Below are 14,444 nucleotides of genomic sequence, written 5' to 3' on the forward strand. Positions count from 1 at the left end.
TTTACTCTTGAAAGTTTGTAGAATTGCTGATAAAACTCATACCCCATATGCTGGCCGGGTGTGCTTCCACTGGAAGTGAGTTAAGCCTCAGCACCTGCTGTGAGCCCCCTGCAATCAGGGTGTCCGTTGGGAGGGTGGTGAGACTGATGCCACTCTCAGTGTGCGAATTCGCACACCCTCTGGTGTGGAACGTACCTGACGGGCAGGGTGCTGGAGGGAGGGGTGTGGATTCCTGGACAGGGAAACGAATATAAAGAACATGCTCCTATCACATTACCCATGCCGAACCCTGACATGGAAAGGACAGACACTTCTGTCTATTCTCCATGCCGCAGGCATAGGGAACCTGACCTTGTCACTTCTTGCGTAGCTTCCCAGCTCGCTCAGAGCACAAGATCCAGTGTTTGCAAGGATTTGAGAGGCCTCACACAGCCTGGCTCCCCTTACTTTCTGACCTCACTTCCTGCCTCTCTCCCTCTTCCTCTCATACCTGGACCCTACCTCCTTTCTTCAGGAGTTCTTCAAATCGCACTCGGCATATTCCGTTTCTTACCTTATTTGGTCTTCCCTTCAAGCTGCAAGCTCCAGGAGGATACATATGGGGGTCTAGTTTGGCCCCTGTCCCAATTAAGCACCAGTTAATTGATTATCTGTCTAGACTTAGTGGGACAAACGCAGTGTCGACCACAACTGGAGCTGGTCCCGGGTTATATGGACCACTGTAAACAACTTGTATCTTATCAGTGTAGACCACAACTGGAGCTGGTCCCCGGGTTATATGGATCGCCATAAACAACTGTGTCCTTATCCGTGTAGACCACAACAGGAGCTGGCCCCGGGTTATATGGACCTCGGTAAACAACTGTGTCCTTATCGGTGTGGGCCAGACGGTGTGCCTTATGCCGGGAGCAGGGCGTTTACACTTTAAGGGCTCAGAGCTTCACATCAAGATAGTGGGGTGTTCATTAATTTTGGAAGTCACAGAGTATTGGGAGTTTCCATATGATAGATTAAATAAAGAAGGTAGCCGGAGACCGGGATGGCAGGACACACACAGGCTTTATTGGAGGGAAGAGTACCCCTGCCGGCTGCTTCCACAGAGAGGGGCGGAAGAGAGCGAGGGCCGGGGTACAAGCCCCTTTAAGGATAGGGGACTCAGCACACGCTGATTGGTGATTAGGGACTTGGGAATCGGGGGCTTAGGGTATTTGGCAGGTGCTGATTGGTGGTTCAGAGCTCAGGAATGTCTGGCCGCAGGTGGGGTTTACGTTTGTCCATCAACAGGAGGAAGGGAGGATCCATCACCATACAGCAAACAGTTCACACAACAATTATTTCATACATTGGAGGGATTACATTATTGTAATCTCTGTATGCTCTGACTCCATACCTAGACCCATGGCCGCATGGCGGGCCCTCAGAATAGGTTTTTTTTTTGAAAAACTGAGCATCTGTCCAATGCACAGATTAATGCTTTTCTGAAAACCACCTTCTTGTGTCCGTTAGAAGTTAATGTTTACCCTTTTATTATATGACTTTTATCTGATTTCTTATGATCCTCACTATGCAGAGAGCACATCCCCGAGTTGAAGGATGAAGTGTATTATGTTCCCGCCAGCAGTGGACACAGGGCCGGATCCCATGCCCACAGCAGCTGGGTTTCCCCTGGAGTGGGTGGGGGAAAGGTTGGAATGCAGTTTCAGTTTCTTGTGAAACAAGAGCAGTTTCATTTTCCTGTAAAAGAAAACTTAACCCTATTTGCTCTCTGCATCCCTGAGGGCCAAACTGCTCCGCCCCCCGGATGCTGTAACCACTAAAACCCTCCAGTGGGCAGAGTCAGTTCTGCATTTCAGAACTCTTCTCCAGGTAAGACATGGGCCATGGCCAGGCTGCTCCTACCGTGGCCCCCTCCTGGAGCGGCCCTCACCTGGGGTGGCCCCCTCCTGGGGTGGCCTGGAGGCTCAGGGAGTGAGTGCAGACCCCTGTGGGTTGACTCACAGAACACTCTTGTTTCTCATCAGAGAGAGGGGGAGGGAAGGGGCTCCAGCCCCCAGCTGTCTCTGGGGTTTAGAACTCTGGGGACCATCTGCCTTGTCCATTCCTGGGTGGGGGTGCGCCAGGCAGGGGGAGGAGGCCAGTTACGGTTAGAAGGAAGCAGATCAGAGCCACACCAAGCCAGAGCTTTGGAAGCAGCTGAACATGGGTCAGTGGCAATTTAAAAAAATATATATATTTTTTTATTGATTTCAGAGAGGAAGGCAGAGGGAGAGAGAGAGAGAGAGAAACATCAGTGATGGGAGAGTCATTAATTGGCTGACTCCTGAATGCCCCCTACTGGGGTTTGAACTCTCAACCCTGACATGTGCCCTTGAACAGAATCGAACCTGGGACTCTTTAGTGCACAGGCCGACGCTGTATCCACTGAGCCAGACCAGCCCGGGCTCCATGGCACTTGGCCATGAAGTCCTTGTAACCTCGGGGGAATCCCTCGCCCCCTCTGTGCCACACCAGTCTTCTCAGTTATAAAGGTGGACGGTGTCTCCTTACCTCTGTGCTGGTGAAGGAGCTGCATCAGAGCGGCAGCCTGGAGCATCCCTTTAAAGCAGAATTGGTTCGGGATTTCCTTTTTCTGTTGTTTGTTTGTTTTTAAATATGTTGTTATTGATTTCAGAGAGGAAGGGGAGGTAAGAGAGAAACATTCGTGATGAGAGAGAATCATGGACCCACTGCCTCCTGCACGCTCCCCACTGGGGATCGAGCCCAAAACCCGAGTCATGTGCCCTGACCGGGAATCGAACCCTGACCCCCGGCTCATGGGTCGACGCTCAATCAGCCAGCCGGGCTGATGTTCTAATTCTGGTGCCCTGAAGTTGCTCCATGGAGACTGAAGGGAGTTCTAGAAATATCTAAGGAGTCTATGTGTTTTCAGGGGGAAGGAAGCCGCCCACCCGAGGAAATACAACCTGCCCCGTCCACCGCACCCTCCACTCCCACCCCCCAATTCCCCGCCTGGGCCCTCTCCAGACCTGCTGCCCCCCTCCCACTCCAAGCTCAGAAGCCTCTCTACCACCCCTCACCCAGCCCCTGGAGAGGCGGTGGGGAAACCCCAGTTCCAGTGTCCCTGTCCCTGACGCAGCTTCTTGCAGGTGTGTCTCCCCTGCCTGCCTATTGCTCTGTGCACCATGGCAGCCATCGCAGCCTCCTCCGTCGTCGCCAAGATTATGTCCGCAGCGAGCCTGGCCACAGCCGGTGGGGCGGCCTCCGGCAGTGTCCTCACTGGCCTGTCATCCCTGGCCGCAGCTGGTGGGGCGGCCTCCGGCAGTGTCCTCACTGGCCTGTCATCCCTGGGTGAGTGCTCCTGGGGGGGCCTCCGGCAGTGTCCTCACTGGCCTGTCATCCCTGGGTGAGTGCTCCTGGGGGGGGGGGCCTTCGGCAGTGTCCTCACTGGCCTGTCATCCCTGGTGAGTGCTCCTGGGGGGGGAGGGTCCTTTGGCAGTGTCCTCACTGGCCTGTCATCCCTGGTGAGTGCTCCTGGGGGGGGGGCCTCCGGCAGTGTCCTCACTGGCCTGTCATCCCTGGGTGAGTGCTCCTGGGGGGGGGGCCTCCGGCAGTGTCCTCACTGGCCTGTCATCCCTGGGTGAGTGCTCCTCAGGGGGGGGGGCCTCCGGCAGTGTCCTCACTGGCCTGTCATCCCTGGCCGCAGCTGGTGGGGCGGCCTCCGGCAGTGTCCTCACTGGCCTGTCATCCCTGGGTGAGTGCTCCTGGCGGGGGGGCCTTCGGCAGTGTCCTCACTGGCCTGTCATCCCTGGTGAGTGCTCCTGGGGGGGGGAGGGTCCTCCGGCAGTGTCCTCACTGGCCTGTCATCCCTGGTGAGTGCTCCTGGGGGGGGGGGCTCCGGCAGTGTCCTCACTGGCCTGTCATCCCTGGGTGAGTGCTCCTGGGGGGGAGGGGCCTCCGGCAGTGTCCTCACTGGGCTGTCATCCCTGGTGAGTGCTCCTGGGGGGGCCTCCGGCCGTGTCCTCACTGGGCTGTCATCCCTGGTGAGTGCTCCTGGAGGGGCCGGCGGCAGCTGGGAGGCGGCCAGGGAGTGTCCTGCTCAGGGCCCCGTGGGGAGGGAGAGGGTGGCCTTCCCTGCCGGGCCCCCCCCCTGGGGTCTGTCCTGGCGGGGAAGGGGCAGGCTGGGGGTCTGGGTGCCCTCCCCACGGGGCCCTGGTCTCCTCCCCTCCAGTCTGAGGGGACCTGGCTCCCTGGCTCTCATTTCCCCTGGATTCACCCCCAAAACTCACCTCCTTTAGTTTTTTTATTTATTATTATTTTAAAATCTGGTTTATTTATTTATTATTATTAATTATTATTATTTTAATCTTTATCTGAGGATATTTTTCCATTGATTTTTATTTTTTTAGAGAGAGTGGAAGGGGCGGGGGAGACGGAGAGAAACATGGATGTGAGAGAAACACATCGATTGGTTGCCTCCTGCATGGGGCCTGACCAGGGTCTGGGTGGGTGAGAAGCCTGCCCTTGACCAGAATTGAACCTGGGACCCTTCAGTCCATAGGCCGATGCTCTATCCACTGAGCCAAACCGGCTAGGGCGTCACCTCCTTTAGTTTTCTTATCGATGTGTCCCCCCCGCGGAGCAGTTTGCAATGTGGGGTCTCAGGTCCAGAGCATGGATTTTAGCAGAATTCTTCAGTTTGGGCCTATTTTCTCTATTAGTTCACGCAAGCCCCTCCTGGGTTTATTTCTTTTATTTCGCTGTTTTTCTTCTCCTTTGCTCCCGCCCCCACCCCAAGGTCAGCCTTTCTAATATGTCTAACGTGTGTCTGTTCCTCATATGTGTATCTTTGCAAGTGCGTATTTTCTGTTTGCACGTGTTCCCCTTTACATACAGAATAATGTATATCTCACACAATGTTGTTTTTTTTTTCCATGAAAAACTGTGTTTCTGGGATCTGTCAGTATGGTAGGCAAGCCTCCGTCCTCGCCTCGCCTCCACCTCTGCCCCGGGGGCGTATGTGTGGCGCGCGCCCCCCCCCCCGCCCCCCCCCCCCCCCCCCCCCCCGCATTGACCTTTCTCTCCAGCCCCTCCCGCCCAAAGACATGGTGTGAAATGGAGGGAAGGCGGCACAGGCCCCGGACCCCGGCCTGGCCGCCGACCCCTGTGCACGCACCCGCCTTCTTCCTCAGGGCTCACAGTGTCATCCAAAGCCGCCCTGGGCTCCATGCTGGGGACTCTGCAAGCCTCCTCCCTGCTGGCGTCCCCCGTGGCAGCCGTGACCGCTAGCCCACTCGCAGGTAACTGGCCTTGGCTAGCAGACCGGCTCCTTGGCCCCCTTCCCCGCTCCCTCCTGTTTGTGAGGAACAAGGAGGGTCCTCGGCTGAGGATGAAACACGATGGCTTTTCTCAAACGCCAGTCCAGTCAGTCACTAGGCTGAGTGTTCACCTTTGATCAGTCTGTTGAATTCTCATAACTACCCCCGACAAAGACACTGTTGTCCTTCATTTACAAATGAAGAGACCATCCTGGCCCTGGCCGGAGGCTCAGAGGGTGGGAGTGCCAGCTGTAATGTTCTCAGAGAAAAAGGGCAGCAAGCCTACGTGCCAGAGCCAGGCAGGAAGGGCCAGGCCCTGGGAGGAAATGCAAGGCCCAGCTCCCTCCCTGGTAATCTCCAGGGCTGCTCAAGGCGGGTTGCTAGCAGCACCCTTCCTTCCGGGCCTCCAGGCCTCCCGAGGCCCGGCCTTCACTGCCCCTGCGCGGCCTCCCTCCTCCTGCTGCTGAGCAGTAACATCTTTCCTAACTGGGCTCTTGATTTTTTTTTTTTAATATGTTTTTATTCATTTCATAGAGAGGAAAGGAGAGAGAGAGAGAGAAATATCGATGAGAGAGAAACATCATCCATCGGCTGCCTCCTGCACACCCCCTATTGGGGATGGAGCCCACAACCTGGGCATGTACCTATGACTGGAATCGAACCCAGGACCCTTCAGTCTGTAAGCTGATGCTACATCCACTGAACCAAACCAGCTAAGGCCAGAAATAAATAAATATATATGTGTGTGTGTGTGTGTGTGTGTATATATATATATATATTTTTTTTTTTTAATATATTTTATTGATTTTTTTACAGAGAGGAAGAGAGAGATATAGAGAGCTAGAAACGTCGATGAGAGAGAAACATCGATCAGCTGCCTCTTGCACACCCCCCACCGGGGATTTGCCCACAACCAATGTACATGCCCTTGACCGGAATCGAACCTGAGACCTTTCAGTTCGCAGACCGACGCTCTACCACTGAGCCAAACCGGTTTCGGCTATTTTTTTTTTTTTTTTAAGTGCTAAGTAGCTGCAGTCTCAGGGGAGAAGGAGGAGTTCTGGTTGGGAGGGTCTGGGTGGCTGCCCAGAGGAGAGGGCATTCAGGCCCTGAAGCATCACCGAGCAAACACCTCCCCCGTTTAGGTGACCTGACATCCTGCCAAATACTGCGCCTTAAGCCTCCTGGCCAGGGATTCCGCCTCCCTAGGGAGGACTGCTGAAGCAGCTTGCTAGAGGACCCACCCCCCCCACCCCCTCACCCCCGCCAACAGCATACAGATAACCCCCCAAACTGCACCTGGGCTGCGTGTTCAGGCCCGATGGCTCCAGGCCACGCGGCGCTCACTCAGTTCCGCCTGCCCAGCCCCCCTCGCGGAGCTCAGCACCCTGAAGCTGCCCCTCTGAAACCCCACTTCTCAGAGTGAGGGCTGGGGAGGGGGAGGGAGAGTGTCAGGCGGGTTCATTCCTTCCTGTGGCCCCCCTGGGCAGCCCCTCTCTGCGGTGGCCCTGGGCTCCGGGAGGGAGGGAGGGAAAGAGGGAGGAAGGGAAAGAGGGAGGCCGGTGTGGCTCTGACCACAGAATGTCCTTTGGTTTCCAGTCAAGGCTGTCGTGGCGGCGATCGGAGGAGGTGAGTTTCTTTATGGAAAGGCCTCCTGTGTCCCCAGATCCTGGGACTTGGGGCACACCCAGCCTTGGGCATGCCCATATTGGCCTGGGCCTCCGGGCCTCCGTACGCCAGGGAGGGAGGTGGAAGGATGGAGAGGAGCACGAGCCAGGGCCCAGGAACCAGAAAGGGATCTGGAGCAGGAGAGCTGGAGGCTCCAGCGGGGCAGCCCCAGGGCCCGTGCCCTCTGGGCAGAGCAGGGGCTGGGATGTGGAGGCCTCTGAGCTCCCACTTCCTCTGCCCCAGGGCCATGCTGCCCTTGACAGGCTGGGGGAGGGTCACTGGGCTGGGGGAGGGTCCCCGGGCGGGGGGAGGTCACCGGGCTGACCACCCAGGCGGGGCGCAGGCAGTGGTCCGGGTTCCTACTGCTCCTGGTGACGCTGCCGGGAGCTGCGGGCTCATGCGGGGCCCTGGGTGGGGGCTGCCTGCCCTGGAGACCTCCTCAGCCAAGACAGGAGCAGGAGGCCGCCCTGCGCTGCAGGCCTGGGGACCCTGAGACCCAAGGGCGGGCTCTCCCACGGGCGGTCCAGCCGCGTCCCCAGCGACCCCACCTGCTCTCCCCCTGTCCTGTGACTGCTGACCAGGCCCTGTCTCGCCCAAGTTCCCAGTTCCCCAGTTCCCCACCTCCTTGAGACCCCCAAGCTTGTGTGTGTGTGTGTGTGGGGGGGGAGGAGGCCCGTTTCCTGAGGGTGACCTTGACCCAGCTCTTCTCCCTGGACAGCCGCGACCGTGGGCGCTGTGCCCGTGGTCCTGGGCGCCGTGGGCTTCACCGGGGCAGGAATCACCGCCTCCTCCCTGGCAGCCAAAATGATGTCGGTATCCGCCATCGCCAACGGGGGCGGCGTGGCCGCTGGAGGCATGGTCGCTACTCTGCAGTCAGTGGGTAAGTGTCCCCGGTGGGCGAGAAGGACGAGGGCCTCAGAGGGTCCAGCCCAGGTCCTGGCCCAGCGGGCCTGTGTCACACACACACACACACACACACACACACACACACACACACCCCGCCGGGTCCTCTGGCTGGAGGGAGGGAAGGAGCCCGGGCCTGGGGGCTGTGGGCTCGGTGGGCACTGACCAAAGGGTTTGCCACCTGGGGCTCAGCCCCTCCCCTGGAGAGGCGGGCAGCTTCCCGCTCGGGGTGACCCCGGAATTCACCCCCTGGGGAGCTGCCTGCAGCAGCCCGCCCAGAGCAGGGTCCTGGGTGGGGGGAGCCCAGGAGGGAGCTGGCCGGGTGTCTGGGCCTCAGGCTCCCCCGAGGGGCCCCGCCGGCATCTCGGACCCTCGGAGCTGTCCCTGCCGCCGGGCCCTCTGCTCAGCCCGCTTCCTCCTCAGGAGCGGCCGGCCTGTCCCTGTCCTCCAAAGTCGTCCTGGGCAGCGCGGGGGCCCTGGTGTCCCTGGTCGTTTAGCTTCCTGTCGCTCCGGTGCGGGGAAGAGAAGAGGACCGGTGCCTGACGCAGGGGTGCCCAGACCCGGGGTGACGGTGTGCCGCATGCCGCACCCCCCGAAAAAAATAAAGAATAAAAACGAGGTGTTGCCTCCCCTCTGGATTCCTTCCTTCTCACTGCAGTCCTGGGGGAAGCCTGCTTCCTTCCCAGCCACGTGGTGTTGGGGTGCCTCTTTCCTGACCACGTGGTGTTGGGGTGCCTCTCCCGAGCCACGTAGTGTTGGGGTGACTTTCCTGAGCCACGTGGTGTTGGGGTGCCTCTTTCCTGACCATGTGGTGTTGGGGTGCCTCTCCTGAGCCACGTGGTGTTGGGGTGCCTCTTTCCCGAGCCACGTGGTGTTGGGGTGCCTCTCCCGAGCCACGTGATGTTGGGGTGACTTTCCTGAGCCACGTGGTGTTGGGGTGCCTCTTTCCTGACCACGTGGTGTTGGGGTGCCTCTCCTGAGCCACGTGATGTTGGGGTGACTTTCCTGAGCCACGTGGTGTTGGGGTGCCTCTTTCCCGAGCCACGTGGTGTTGGGGTGACTTTCCTGACCACGTGGTGTTGGGGTGCCTCTTTCCCGAGCCTGGTGTTGGGGTGCCGGAAGGAACCTAAGTGGGAAGGCTGGATCTGCCCCTGCCTGGCTTCTGCCTCTGCGTGTGGCCGGCGGCCGGGCAGCTGGCCTACAGGTGCTCACGGGCCCCGGCGGACGGGCTGGCCCGGTGTGAGCAGCCAGAGTGGGAGGGCGGGCGTCCTGTTGGCAGCTCTGGTGTGAAAGCCCGAGTCTCATTTGCACACGCGCCCCACCCCGGCCTCTGCAGCCAACGGCCATCTCCGACCACAGCGCAGGCTCTGCAGGCCACGGCCCCGCGTGGCCGGTGCCCCCCCGGGCAGCAGGAAAGTCGGGGCGGAAGGACGCGCACCTTATCGGGCTCTGGTCCTCCTTCAGGGTGTGGTCTTGAAATGGGCTTCTCTTCCCAGAACAAGGTCACAGAGAAACTCACCGCCAGGCCAGGTCCCCCTCCCCCAGCACAAACCTTCCCCCCAACTCTGAGCGAGTGCGGGGCCAGGGACCCGCCTTCTGGCAGTGATCCTGGTCTGCGAGGGGCACGGCCCCTGAGCGGGCACTGGGCGGGCCGGGGAGGGCAGGGTCTTCGTGCATTAGGTGCTGCAGCAAATCCCACAGGCTGGGCGGCTTATAAAGAGGCCTGGAGACGGGAGCCAAAGACCAAGGCACCGCGGGGAGGTGCCTGGTGAGGGCCTGCTTCCTGGACAGCCATCTTTTCGGGGTGTCCTCCCCTGAGCAAGGGGGCAATGGCGCCCTCTGCGGTCTCTTCATAAGGGCGTTCGATTCCAGTTCTGGTCAGGGAGGCTCCACCCTCATGGCCTAGGCACCTCCTAAGCCATCATCTTGGGGGTTAGGACTTCAACATGAATTGGGGAGGGAGGTGGGGGCAGAGGGGGAGGGGGGAGCACGAACATTCAGACCAGAGCAGGCATGCTGGGAAAGGGAGCTTGCACCGGATCCTGAGCGTTTTAGAGACGGAGGGTTTTCAACATGATGGTGACCCAGTCACAGACCTCACAGCCTGCACACTCCGCGCCCCTCCCTCTCACCACCACCCCCCGCCCCCCCCTCCCCGGGCCCCCGGCAGCCTCTCAGGATCTCTGCTTCCCACAGGCACCAACCCTGCGGGGCCAGGGGGTTTAAAGAACCCCGCTGTGTCCTCCGTGGCTCCTGTTGGACCCGTGATGCGTGGTTGCTAGGCAGCCATGAAAATAAAGCCCTTGGGTATTGTTTATACAATCCTCACCAGAGCATACCTTTCCATTGTGCATTTTTTTGGAGGGAGGGGAAGGAGAAAGAGAGAAAGGAAGATTAGGGATGAAGAGTGAACCTGCAACCCAGGTACGTGCCTTTGGCCAGGAATCAAACCCTCAACCCTTCAGTGTGCAGGCCAAAGCTCTAGCCACTGGGCACCCTGGCCAGCCCGCCCCCCTCCCCCCTTGGGGTATGGATTGATTCACTACTTGCTTCTTTTTCTTTCTCTCCTTTCTTGGATGCCTTGGAGAATCTGGTAAAAGCTGTGAACCTCTTCCCCGCAAAATGCACACAGTCTCAGAACAACGCCCCCACGGCCAGTGATCATTAGAGCTTCCGAACCCCTCCTTGGAGCTGAAGGCAAGCCTGCCTTCCCTAGAAGTCCAGTTCCCACAGGAGGGCACTGGGTCTGACCTGGACCCAGGAGGATGGACGGGGGGTTCCCTCCCAGCTGAGACCCCAGCGCACAGCGCTGCAACCCCCGACCCCAGCCAGAGCCGCCATCCTTCTGGACGCTGTGTCCTGAATCCCCCCCCCCCCCCCCACACACACACAGATGAGGCCTGTTCTATTCTGACTTTGAGCCTGCAGCCCCAGCCCCGAGTTCTCTCGCTCTGACCCAGGTCTGTACCTCCGGCCCTCAGGCTCGGCCTCCATAGCAGGCAGGGCTCAGCATGGCAATGGGTAACTGTCCTCTGTCTACTCCCCACCTTTGGGGGAGGGTGGGTCCTGTACATGGATGAGAATTCCTCCTGTACTATGCGGAGTTCTATGAGGAAGGGAGGTTTCACAAGCGGGTCTAATGTAATCGTGTGAGCCTTTAAAAGCAGAGAGGGGCCGGGACCGGTTTGGCTCAGTGGATAGAGCGTCGGCCTGCAGACTGAGAGGTCCCGGGTTCGATTCTGGTCAAGGGCATGTACCTTGGTTGAGGGCAAGAGGCAGCTGATCGATGATTCTCTCTCATCGATCTTTCTAACTCTCTATCCATCTCTCTTCCTCTCTGTAAAAAATCAATAAAAATATATTTAAAAAAATAAAAAATAAAAGCAGAGAGGGGCCCAGCCGGTGTGGCTCAGTGGTTGAGCGTTGACGTATGAACCAGGAGGTCACGGTTTGATTCCTGGTCAGGGCACGTGCCCAGGTTGCAGGCTTGATCCCTGGTATAGGGTGTGCAGGAGGCAGCCAATCAATGATTCTTTCTCATCATTGATGTTTCTATCTCTCTCTCTCTCTTCCTCTCCCTTTCTCTCTGAAACTGATAAAAATCTATTTTTTTCCCTAACTGGTTTGGCTCAGTAATAGATCAATGGCCTGTGGACCTTAGGGTTCCGGGTTCGATTCCAGTCAAGGGTACGGACCTCGGTTGCAGGCTCCTCCGCGGCCCAGGTCCTGGTCAGGGTGTGTGCAGGAGGCAACCAATCAATGTGTTTCTCTCACATCGATGTTTCTCTCTGTCTTTCCCTCTCTCTTCCACTCTCTCTAAAAATCAGTGGGAAAATACCCTCGGGTGAAGATTAAAAAATAAAATAAAATTAAAAAATTTTTGAAAAAGTGGACAGTGTTGCCTGCTCATCACAGAAGAGTAAGTCAGAGCCAAGAAAGAGAGGATTTGAAGATTCTTACCACATTTCCCAAACGGGAGCACGGTCCGGCTGAAGCTTTGGCTGTGACTCTGGACAGAGAACACAGTTAAGCCCACTTGCACTGCTGACCTATCACTCCAAGGCAATAACCGGAAGTTAGTGTGAGCTGCTAAACATGCATTCATTAGTTATACGGGGAGAGAAAACAGCTGTGACACCCCACCCCCTCTTTTATCAGGCTGAGGGTTGTTCAAGTTGGGAGCTGGCTGTACACACTCCGGCAGCCCCAGGATTCCTGGAATCCGGGCTTCGGAGGACCCCTGGGATTCAGGGACTCTGGTCCCGTCCCTGCAGAACCCCGGGTCCCTGCCTTCCCTCAGGGATCTGCAGTGTCAGGGAAGCCAGGCCCGTTCTCCACTAACCATGTTCTGGTGCACGGTGGCTGGGCGTGCTGCCGGGAGAGCACAGAGAGGCAGGGCCCAGTTCTCATGGTCGCCTCTAGGATGGCTTTCTGCTGAGGCCCCGGAATTCCCCTGTGAGGCAGGGGCTGCTGGCAGTCACCCGGTGTCCCGTCTTTTGCCAGGGGCACCGTCTCCAGTGAAGGACTGCATCTCAGCCCCTCTTTGCAGCGAGTCTACAAAGTCTGCAGCTCTCAGGGTGTGAGGGGCCCGTCTTTGACCCATGGCCCCTCCCAGGGGCTCTGCTGCAGGCAGGAGAATAAACCCTCTTCCAGCCTGCAGGTGAAAGCAGCGCCTAAGGAAGCTAGAGCAATAAGGCTGCGGAGCCTGGGCCTCCTGGAGCAGTCCTGGCTACCAATGTTTTATTCCTCACCCAAGGATATGTTTCCATTGATTTTTTAAGAGAGAGTGGAAGAGAGAGAGAAAGACAGAGAGAAACAACCATGTGAGAGAAACACATTCGGCTGGTTGCCTCCCGCACGAGCCCTGACCAGGGCCTGGGCCAGGGAGGAGCCTGCAAGCACAGTACATGCTCTTGGCCAGAATCGAAGCTGGGACCCTGAGGTTGGAGGCCGATGTTCTACCCATTGGGCCAGACCAGCCAGGGCCTGGCTGAGGTTTTTATATGACCAAGTAGCTGGAAAAGAAACCTCTCTTGTTGCAGCCAAGAGAGCCTCTTGGCCAGCAAGCATCCATTCTACTGAACATGAGCGGGACTCTCTCGATTGCAAGCAACAGAACATCCACCCAACAGAGAGGAGTCACCTGCTCGTCCTCCACACTCCACCAGGACAACAGCAAAGGGCGAGAACGAGCTTCAGCGCACACGGCCGTGAAGGGGAGTGGCTAGGAGCCGGGAACCACAGGGACACGGGGTTCTGCTTGGCGGTCCCCAGGAGGCTGCGTCTTCAGTCCTCAGTGGAGAAGGGGAGAAAGGTGACTGCCCCCAAAGCCTCAGCCACTGCCCGGGAACATCCGGGTGGGGTGGCAGTGGAGGGCTGCTGGAAGCCTCCGTGGGAAGCAGGCAGTTCTCCAAGCACCGCATCAGCGTACAGGAGCTTTATCCTTGGCACGGTGGGTCTCTGTGCCAGGAGGAACCGGGAGCTTCGTACTGAAAATGGGCGCCCATCCAGGTGGAGAGACCCTCAGTGACCTCCATCCAGGGGCTCAATCAGAGGGAGGGTCTCTGGGAACCTTTCCAGCCCAAGTAAAGAGCTGCTCACATTCCGACACCTTGGTGGGGCATGCCCGTGGAAGGCTCAGGAGGTCACAGTGTCAGAACCTCCAGGCTGCCCTGCAGAATCTCTGCCGGATTCTCAGTCGGAGAGACACTGGTGGCACAGCCCCTCACGTCTCTGGCCATCTCTGTCCTGCTCCCCAGCCCTGGGCACTCCCCCTCGGAGAGGGACCCACGGTGGGAGTGTTAACGAAAAAAACCATTGAAACCTGTAAAGAATTTTTTAATGAGTTTATTTGAGCCAAAACTGTCGACAATTGCCGGGAAGCAAAACCTCAACGGATTGAGATAATGCTCCGAAGAATGGCGAGTTACATTTCTCTATTTATACACCGAAATCAAAGGAGGGACATAGGTGGGTTACATGAAATTCATTGGTGATGGAGTAAGGAGGCGGGAGAAAGCAAAGTGGTGGGAAACTCCTGGGATTGGATAAAAAGTAAAATGATGGACGTGTACTCAGGTGAGCGCAGGAACAATTAACATGATAAAGAAGGAATTTGAGGCATTTGTCCTGGCACCCACCACATTTGGTTGTTCCCCAGGGGCTCCGGAAAAAGGGAAGTTACAAGTTACCCAGACATCTCACAGATATGTTATCTTAAGAGGCAAAAAGGCAAATGGGCTCAGTAAAAAGATCAAAGTTGATCTTTGTCTGGGAAAATATCTGGGACATGACTACCCACTATAACCTGTTAGATATTTTAATTTTCAAACCATCTTTTGTGGTTATCTTAGGTCTCTGGGTTTGCAAGACTGCCACGCAGGCCTTCCCTGAGCTTGTCAGGTTAGCATGTGGCTTTTTTCTTTCACAGGAGCCACAGTGCTGGTCCGTGATGGCGGAAAACTGGGTACAGACGGTCCTGAGGCGAGGGGAGCGTAGTGGCCCAGAGGGGTGTGGAAGGAGGTGCCCCTGGACCAGGGCAGGGAGGAGGGCATGTTT

The 14,444-nt window shown here is 57.6% G+C and overlaps 1 protein-coding gene across 2 annotated transcripts; it reads left to right on the top strand.

Annotated features, from left to right (window-relative positions):
• Positions 1 to 1,741: 1,741 nt before the first annotated feature.
• On the top strand, positions 1,742 to 8,504 carry LOC311629432 (uncharacterized protein). Of its 2 annotated transcripts, XM_084897496.1 has the most exons (7): positions 1,742 to 1,866; positions 3,147 to 3,303; positions 3,653 to 3,751; positions 5,190 to 5,297; positions 6,915 to 6,944; positions 7,702 to 7,863; positions 8,310 to 8,504. In XM_084897496.1, the coding sequence occupies exons 2-7, from the start codon at positions 3,183 to 3,185 to the stop codon at positions 8,381 to 8,383; spliced, it is 594 nt and encodes a 197-aa protein (XP_084753622.1). In that variant the 5' UTR covers positions 1,742 to 1,866; positions 3,147 to 3,182; the 3' UTR covers positions 8,384 to 8,504. The 2 variants fall into 2 exon arrangements, with proteins under 2 accessions (XP_084753622.1, XP_084753623.1); XM_084897497.1 differs by lacking the exon at positions 3,653 to 3,751 and having other exon boundaries at positions 5,199 to 5,297.
• The last annotated feature ends 5,940 nt before the right edge of the window (positions 8,505 to 14,444 follow it).

The sequence above is a fragment of the Pipistrellus hanaki genome (assembly GCF_964339955.1).
Source record: "Pipistrellus hanaki genome assembly, chromosome: 1".
Taxonomy (NCBI): Eukaryota; Metazoa; Chordata; class Mammalia; order Chiroptera; family Vespertilionidae; genus Pipistrellus; species Pipistrellus hanaki.

Coding starts and splice junctions, on each gene's coding strand:
- LOC311629432 (XM_084897496.1), top strand. CDS start 3,183: ATGGCAGCCATCGCAGCCTCCTCCGTCGTCGCCAAGATTATGTCCGCA. Junction 3,752..5,189: donor CACTGGCCTGTCATCCCTGG/GTGAGTGCTCCT, acceptor CTTCTTCCTCAG/GGCTCACAGTGTCATCCAAA. Junction 7,864..8,309: donor CGCTACTCTGCAGTCAGTGG/GTAAGTGTCCCC, acceptor CTTCCTCCTCAG/GAGCGGCCGGCCTGTCCCTG.